Source organism: Ictalurus punctatus, chromosome 5 (assembly GCF_001660625.3).
Source record: "Ictalurus punctatus breed USDA103 chromosome 5, Coco_2.0, whole genome shotgun sequence".
In the NCBI taxonomy this organism is placed as follows: Eukaryota; Metazoa; Chordata; class Actinopteri; order Siluriformes; family Ictaluridae; genus Ictalurus; species Ictalurus punctatus.
This window is the reverse complement of record NC_030420.2, coordinates 29471903-29481067: the sequence shown is the minus strand read 5'-3', so window position 1 is coordinate 29481067 and position 9165 is coordinate 29471903. Positions and strand designations below refer to the sequence as shown.

The 9165-nt window shown below is 35.9% G+C and overlaps 1 protein-coding gene across 4 annotated transcripts; it reads right to left on the bottom strand.

Annotated features, from left to right (window-relative positions):
• Nucleotides 1-356: 356 nt before the first annotated feature.
• On the bottom strand, nucleotides 357-9124 carry LOC108265449 (serine/threonine kinase-like domain-containing protein STKLD1). Of its 4 annotated transcripts, none has more exons than XM_017467769.3 (18): nucleotides 8960-9124; nucleotides 8687-8773; nucleotides 8553-8597; nucleotides 8352-8426; nucleotides 8115-8219; nucleotides 7904-7974; nucleotides 7649-7764; nucleotides 6914-7029; nucleotides 6483-6616; nucleotides 6106-6236; nucleotides 5007-5084; nucleotides 4775-4891; nucleotides 3663-3791; nucleotides 3382-3507; nucleotides 2220-2348; nucleotides 1871-2011; nucleotides 657-736; nucleotides 357-552 (listed from the first exon to the last, which is right to left on the bottom strand). In XM_017467769.3, the coding sequence occupies exons 1-18, from the start codon at nucleotides 8972-8974 to the stop codon at nucleotides 499-501; spliced, it is 1749 nt and encodes a 582-aa protein (XP_017323258.1). In that variant the 5' UTR covers nucleotides 8975-9124; the 3' UTR covers nucleotides 357-498. The 4 variants fall into 4 exon arrangements, with proteins under 4 accessions (XP_017323258.1, XP_017323260.1, XP_017323263.1 ...); XM_017467771.3 differs by having other exon boundaries at nucleotides 365-552; nucleotides 3454-3507; XM_017467774.3 differs by lacking the exon at nucleotides 7649-7764 and having other exon boundaries at nucleotides 365-552; nucleotides 8115-8158.
• Nucleotides 9125-9165: the final 41 nt, after the last annotated feature.

Genomic DNA, 9165 nt, shown 5'->3' with positions numbered 1-9165 from the left:
TCATTAATTATAGGAACATTCTTCCTTTACTTAAAACATGAGGGGTCAGGAGTCCTGTATGGCATATATGAATCCATCCATGAAGACACGTTGGATAAAATTAATATGTAGCTTAAAAATGTTATGTATTTTGGGTTGTCTGGTAAATGAAAGTAAGTGGATCTGTTATCATAAATTTCCCATATATGTAAATGATTGAAAATGGTGCACTGTGATGGACTTTCATTCCATCCAGGATGTAGCCCTATGTTCTCTGGGATAACACACTTACCAAATGCGAGTATTTTGGGTATTATTTATTAATACTGGAAGCATGTAATTTAGACCTTCAAAAATAAATTATGTAGAATTCTAAATGGTTGAATATGTTGTTTTATTGACCAAAAACATGGAACAATTTTATGCTCATAAAGGAATGCAAGGATATATGAATATTTATGATATGCTAAATTGAAATGCCCACATGGCCGTGGTCATGCTGAACTTATCGACTCTACATCATTTAATGCTCATCATTTTCGACAGGGCGTCCTGTGCCAACAGTACAGTCTCCTAAGAGGGACAGAATAGCTGTTTAAAGTCAAGTCACATCCATATTTGTCTAATTGTCAAATGGTATATGGGACAACAAGTTGAAAAATAATCCTGCTACAAACCGTGATGGACTCATATTGTTGCAGTATCTGCCCCAATTCTTCCTGTACATTTTTAGCAAGCAATTCAGGAATGACAGCATCTGAGATCCAAATACATCAATTGTCAACACATATATGCAAAGTATATTTGAAGTATCTTATTTGTGCTTTGATATGTTAACTTAAGCATAATATAAAGAAATGTACTTTCTCATTGACATGCAACTGAAAGCGTAATTCAACAACAGTGCATATATAGACAGGTGACAAATTAAAAGAAAAAGCCTGTAGCTCTGTTATGCATTTAGCTGGCATGGTTTGGATATACTTGCATTGAACTGTTACTGCAAATCAACACAAAATCCTATCATTATCCTATAATGAATGGCATGAAGGCTCACTGAATGGTAAATCATATTTTATGCCTTCATAGTAACCAGATCTCAACCCAGTTGAACACCTACAGGAGATTTTGGACTGACGTGGTAGATAGTGCTCTCCACCACCATCATCAAAACATGAACATATGAGGTAATATCTTTTGGAATAATGGTGCTCAATGATACACTACAGTTCCAGAGACTTGTACATTATACCAAGGTGCATTGGAGCTGAAGCTGAACAGAAAACTAAGTGTCATGTCCATGCTGGAATCAGTGTCGAACTACAGCTCCCAGAATACAGTGTAATCTACAAACGTGGCCGCCAAGGACTACAGCCATCACAGACAATCTCACTGTCACCCGACTACTGATTGCACTCATCCAGACTCTATTACACATGCTCACTATATAAGCATCATCAGTGCACTCTTACTTTGTGATGTATATGCTCTGTGTTGTTTTTCACCAGTCTTTACCAAGCCTTTGATTTGTGATTGCTATTCTGGTTTTTGCTCTTGCATCATGCAGTTTATGCTGTTTGTTTATTCCCTGACCTGACCTTTGCCTGCACCTTGACTCTGTTTTTTGGTGACTTTTTTCTCTTGATTGCTTTGATTATTGAAGACTTGTCTACCTGCACTTGCATACAGTGCCTGCATTCCTGACACTAAGACACTTTGTTAGTTTTTCCTTTAATTTGTCACTCATCTGTAAATACAGTTATTTTTACTGTACCTAAACATATTTATTCTAAATTAGTTACCTCTTATTTCAACAAGCAAATATACCTTTACTTCACTGATCTTTTTAATACATGATCCATTTTTAACCAAAGTATGTTTTTGCACTTACCATGTTGGACTAGTTGCTTCAGTAGATGGCAAAAGTTCTCTGTGACCTTTGGGTAATCTGAATGGTGTCTTCGAGCGGCCATGATGTGATAAACACCATTTATTTCATCTGGTACATGGAGAAGCTGTAAAGCAGCAGTCTCTGAGGTGGACAGATAGGGAGAATGACTTTGAGAATGTATAGAATATTTTAATTAGTTTATTGGACATGGCTTTGGCTATGAAATCACTATTTGACATCTAGAGCACTAAGTAGAATGACATGCCACTATAATTCAGACTGGACAATGTCAATCAATTTACATATGTCATTAGCACTTAGTTATTAGATAGATCACAGGATCTCTGACCTGACGTTGTGATTAAGCCGGCCATAGCGACAAACACATGGTTCACTATAACAGCTTCATTTGGATGACTTTTGAGTTGATGAATCAAGAGACAAGTAGCCTTCTCAATATCTTTCTCTTCATGTAGTGCTATATAGATAAAAACGAAAGTGAAAGAAAATTCTGCTTTAGTGCTGACCAGTGTTGGGTAAGTTACTCAAAAAAGGTAATCCACTACAGATTACTAATTACTACTTTAAAATTGCAATGTGATTACATTACTGATTACTGCATGTAAAAAGTAATCAGATTACTAATTACTTTATTTTCAAGTTACTTTCAAAACCTATCAAACCTACAAAAATACACTACAAAAAAGTTGGATTTATTGTAAAACTTGACTTGGGTGTTGCCACTGTTTGTAGGACTACCAGACTGATAAAATATATAACTTTTCTAACTAGGCTAGTTTGGTGTCGCTAGACAAGGGGAGGCACAACTAAGCTATGGGTTGAACTGCTACAGTACCATGTAAAATATATTATCTTTCTTTATGCTCTGCTCATATCATGTTCATGTAAACTGGAACTCATATAGACATTTACACACCTTGTTTTCCTGCTCAGGATCAGAGGATGCTACTGTTTCAATTTCAACTCCTATACTGGTTTAAATGTTTTTTTGTTTTGTTTTTTTAAATCGGCGTATATTCATTTTTCCTCAAACTGACTGTGAGCTAGCGTTTAGCAGAATTGAGAGCTGTCAGCCAATAAACTCTGTCTGATTGGTCTTTCCTCCATTCACTGGAGATATGAAATTTCCACACCGCCGTCTTCTTTTGCTGAGGTTCAGTTACGTAGTAACAATCCACTCCAAGTGGAGAATTATTCAGGCTAAAGAAAAAATTTTCATGGCTACAGCCCCGAAGGCCCAGGCCAGGTTATGCCCCGGCACTCGTGCCAAATGTGATTTATTTTAAAAATGCATTTTACTTAATATTGTCTTAACATTCATTTTTAATGCAAATAACGTAATTTTATTGACATCAGTAACTGTAATCAAATTACATAAATTTGTACTTTGTAACGTGTTATACCCAACTCTAGTGCTGACATATTTTATGTTTATGCAGTAGAACTGAAGGTGTGTCCTTGGCTCGTATACTTGAACTGCATTATTTTACCTTGATTAATCAGAAACTGTAGTGCAGCACACAAGCATTCTGTCACAACTGCATCTTGAATATGCATCTCACCCACAATGCACAATGTCTCAACAGCATCTGGAAATGATTCTGGAGCACCATAGCCTTAAGAGAACAGATGAACTGAAGTTAACTTTTCATACTAATACGTATAATAAAAATCACAGCAGTACTCTATTAGCAAGCCTTAAAATCTTTTTAACCATGAAGTCCTTTGGTCAGGCTTAATTTATTGGTGATTTAACTGTTATTACAATGACCTTTTTCCAGTGTACACTGTATGATTTTGCAGCAAGGGATGATGATATCCTTCTCATGTGGGTAGTCCTTTAATGTATTCAATACATGATGAACACTGCCCAGTTTCACAATCAGTTCACAGGCCTCCTCTAGCAAAGAACAAGCATATCAATCTTAAAACAAAGCTGTAGAAATTGCAACAATAATTATCTAATAATATCTAAAAATACCTAATTAACAAATGGTGAAATTTCAAATGTTCTACTATATATTGTTCTGAAAACTACAGGCTTCCCTGAACTGAAATGTGTTTCTCTTTTGTATCTATCTCAACAGCAAGTAAAGTTATAGCATTTTAATCTGATTTCTCCCAAAAGTTAAAAGGAGAAAGACTTCATTCTGACTGCTTCACTGGACCATACATTTTGACAGCCAGTAACTGATTACAAACTGAATTGATTAAGCTTATGTTCATTTCATATCAAACAGCTTGATCAAATTGTGACATTCACGATGTGAGGAAATAACACGTAGCTAGCAAGGTTTTAGACATCTTTAGGCAGACTGACTGTTTTTACTACTACACTGATTAAACTGGCTCCTTACCCAGTGTGATCTTTGCAGGAAACTAGCCTAGGCAAGATTAAAAAGTAAACAAACACCTTCCATGTTGTTTTGATTAAATATATGTATGATTTCTTTAAGTTGATCTGTCAAAATATGTTATAAGCATACTCAATTTTTCTGTCTTTTTTGACTGTTTGCCAGAATTCAGACACAGGGATATCCAACAGGGTTTCCCAAATCACCACACAACTACATGAGGAGATTTCTTAGAATCCATACTGCAGTGAATGAATACAGACATTTACAGTAGAGGTGGGGACATCAAATACACATCATTCATTGAAATGAGTAAGAGCACTTGAAAGGCATTGGCTAGCAGATCTGTGGTCTTTGGATTGTTCTGCACAGCTTTCAGGACACAGGAAATAACATTTTCTCCTCACAGGCAACAGTCCTCGCCAATATATTGTCCTAAAATTCAACTCCAATTCCAAAAAAGTAAGTGAATTGGGGTTGTAACAGGACAAGCTGTTCATTAAGGAACATATATATATAGAATACTAACCTGCAGTTAGAAGGAGTTGTATGAGCTGGAATGATTTCAGCTGAATGCAAGCTGACTCAGAGTGGCTCAGCATAGCAGAAGTCACAGCCTCTACCACATCACCAATTCTGCTCATGGCTATTATATAAAGAATGCACTCTTAATGCATTAAATTATAGAAGTTATATTCATATCCATACTCTTAGTATTCTTTCTTTAAATATAACAAAAAAAATCAAGTGAGAAGATGTACCCTTTCTTTCCTCCTTCAGTAGGTATGACAGAACAGAAAGCTGAATGGCCTCCACATCTGTATAAGTCATCATAAAATCTATAATATAGAACAATCACTGTAAGTGAGGAATAAAGCTCCTGGGGTCATGCTTTAAGGAAATAATCAACGACAGGATTGTGTAATGATGTTACACTCTCAAGTTGATTACTGTCCCATAACAGCATGTCCCATAGTGTTTTATTCCTTTTATACCACATCAACTGTACTGTGGAACTATGCATTTTACGTTTTATCCATTTATAGTTACATTTAATGTTGTGGAACAAGTTAGTTCCTGTAATCACTTTGTTGTAGCAAGTATAAACAGTCATTTCTACACCACCCTCTCTCTTTTTTATTCTCTTAAAGCTAATAAAAAGACAAAAAAAAAGTAGTTTATCCCATAACCACAAAACTGCACAGTGTAAATGCTTGAAGACGTTCCCAAAGAAGTTTTTGTAGTAGCAACACTTTTATATTATTATTATTATTATTATTATTATTATTATTATTATTATTATTATTATTATTTTATTTCCCCCCTAATTTTAATCTTGGCCAATTCCCACCCACAAGTTTGGTCTCCCCTGTCATTCAACAGCTAGCAACTTGGGAGGGTGAGGGTGAAGTCACATGCTTCTCCCGAGACACATCAAGCCAGCCTTCCGCATGCTTGAGCTCACAGATGCCAAAGATTGGCTAATATCACAGTAATTGACAGGGGAGAGATAGTATGACACTCCTCCCTCCCCACCGAGCATGGCCAATTTTGCTCTCTTGGACTCCCTTCCATGGATGGCTGTGGCACTGTCAGGATTGGAACTTATGATCTCTTAAGAGCAATTGCACTACTCAGGAGCCCCGTGACAACAAGTTTCTTAATAAAAGTATTACAAGTCACAATGGTGCAAGTCACTATGAATGTGGTGTTACTCATGGAAACAATAACATATTAGAATGAATACATTAATGTAGTATATCTTTAATTTGACTTTACTATTGTCTAAGCATGTAGACAGCTTTCTAAATTAGCATAGGATGTGAAATTGGGGATATGTTTCTAAGTTATAGTACATACCCAAAACACTGTCAATCCCTTCATGGAATGGTGGCCCAGTGACTCCTTGAGGAAGAGTCCGCTTAATTGAATGTGGTGAAGAACCACAGAGAATCAGACTTTGTTTCACAACAGCTTCATTTGCCAGCACCCTGTATTAACAGAAAACTCAACTATTCTTGTGTCAATTTTCATTGAAAAATCATTAAATTAATGCATTATATATCGCATCTGTTCTGTACAAGAGGGTGAAGTTAAAAACTTTGTGTTTAACTTTGACACATACGAATATGTAAAATCACTGTAAGTAATATCTTGAGCAGATGTTTTTTTTTTTTTTTTTAAAAAAAACAAAAAACATGTGGGTACACCTTTTTAAGCTATGGATTTAAACTGACCAGACATTGGCTCTATTTTCCGGATTGTGGCTTAACATCCTGGTGAGGAGCTTGCGAAAGTCTTTGCATATGATAAGATCCAAAGGACTGAGATCTTGTCTCAGTTGACTCAACTGTAACAAAGAGGCCTCCTCCTGCAAAATGCCAAATTAATAATGAGCTATTGTGAAACTGTTTATTACTAAGGCAAAGCTAGCATGAGACCAAGAAACACCACAGCAAAACATTTCAAACATTTATAAATCCTCGAATCTATTTGAAATTCAAGTTATTTCATTTCAAAATGCTGACCTTTGTTGGAAAGAAGAAAAGAAGGATCACTTTTCAGTGAATAGAGAATTATGCAAACGTCTTACAAACTGAGACAGAAACTACTGTCATTTATTATTTGACAGTATATTTGACAAAAGACAAATAAGAGAGTAATGTACATTCAGTATGTGACATATCAGCATATCCAGGAGGACACAGCCGAGTGACCAAATGTCAGACTTGTCACTCCACTGGAGCAACATCACGCTCTCCGGGGCCATCCAGCACTTCTCATCTAGAAAGACAGATTAACAGTTATGCATGTCAGGATGTCACAGTTTACAATCTGCCTAGAGCACTGTAAGGCAGTCGAATCAGTGACTAAATATATCTAAACTCAATTACAGTCCAATGCCTTTGTCAGAAGCAGCACAACCTGGTAACCTCGAGAACAGTCATTTACTTTTGTCCACTAGATGGCACTGCATATCTCAAGCAGTGGTTCATATCCATTTCTAAAAAACCGAATGAGGAGACTTTTTTCCACTGAATAAACATTCAGATTCCTGGTGATGAGGTCATATATTTAAGTACACAACTACCTGGCTCCTTTTTGGTTCAAGAGCACTGCTTCCTATCAATACATATAAGTTTCAGTGCCTTTTTTGAGAGCATGTTGGCATCAGTAATCAAGACAGAACGTGGAATCCTTAAATGTCAACAAAACTGCAGTACATGCTATTATTTTGTTATCGAACTGCCACCATTTGGGGATAAGCAACATAATTAAATGATCACTTAAAACATCGTAATGTGTATTGAGTATTGTGAACGTCTTGTTATCGTAATCACGAGATTCTGTCACATTGTTATTGAGTGCTTTTACAGTTGTATACAATGCAGGTTAAACGTACTCTCTTTGATTCTTATATCGACCTTTGTACGATCTTGTGTGATAGTTGCTGTTCCAAAATCACATATGCGAAAGACAGAGTCACTGCTCATCAAAATGTTGGATGGTTTCAGATTTCTAAAAGTTACACACAAAGCAGATCTTTCACGCCACAATTTTAACAATCAATATAATCAACTATAGTGGAGGCTATATAAAAGATATGCAGATGTAGTAAAGATATAAGATGATGTAATTTGTAAATACATCTATTAACCTGTGTAAAATGTTTCTGTTGTGGAGGTAGGCCAATGCATCCACCATTTGTCCCAAGAACATCTGTAAGTACTATACAAAGTATGCATTTCTAGAATAAATACCACAGACATTGAAACAGATAAAAAAGAAGCCAATTGGCTAAATTGCTATACACCTGGCTGATATAATTCTTTTAGCTAGTGAATTAATACAGATGACATAGATGATACCTTGTCTTCAAACTTCTCCTTTTGCTCCCTTTGAGACGAGATGACTATTTTGAGGGTGGTCATATAAGGACAGTCCATTACCATTGAAAGCATGGATGATGTTATCTATGATGAATGACTTGTCTTAAATAATCTGTTGTATATTAATCAAACTATGTATGCGAACAGAAACAACAACAAAAATACTTAAAGACAAAACAAACTTGGATTTCTGTGAGCAAATTCACAAGGTCTTACGTGTTTATCCCACAATACAAATAACTCTCTGTATCTGACAATGTTTGGGTGATTCACATCGATGAGACACAAAGCCTAGGAACAGCACACACAAACAGAGCTAACTCATTACAAATCAAAGCAAAAAATATAACCAAAATTATTTGTTACACAATCTTTGGTATAGGGATAGTAGTTAAGTTGAATTAGTTGGTTGTCTACCTCCTGTAGGCTTCGATTGGCTCTAGTTTCATCCAAACATTCCACCTAAAAAAGTAATTCTGAAATTATTCAGGCTCACGAATAGCTAAAACTAAACTAGTGTTTAGTTTTAGCTAACTAGTGTTCTTTAATACCTTCTTCAATGTGTATTCCAAGCCAGAATTTCTTTCTTCTACAAAAAAGGTGATACCAAAGGAGCCTGGACACATCACATCTACAACCTGTAAACAGATGGACAAATTAGCCACTAGCCAGTTACCTTTTCAAACTTGTTATATGGTTACAATACTTTTAACAAAAAAAAAAACAACAACAACAACAACAACAACAAAAACAAAAAACAAACAAACAAAAACAAAAAGCATTCTTTCATAAAATAAAACAAACACGTCCCCGAATAACTTTACCACATAATTTTCCATGTAGGAAAGATTTTGAGCTCTATAACTAAGTCTTTCAGCTCTACATTCGTGAGGAGACGGTTGTGTGGATGTTTTTATTTATTTTTTTTTTGCGTGTGTGTGTGTTTGTTTTTGAGCGCTTGGAGACCGCGAACATGCCGGCACACAACTGCGCATGCGCTCTGCATCCTCGCGCGCGGTCATCTCATTAT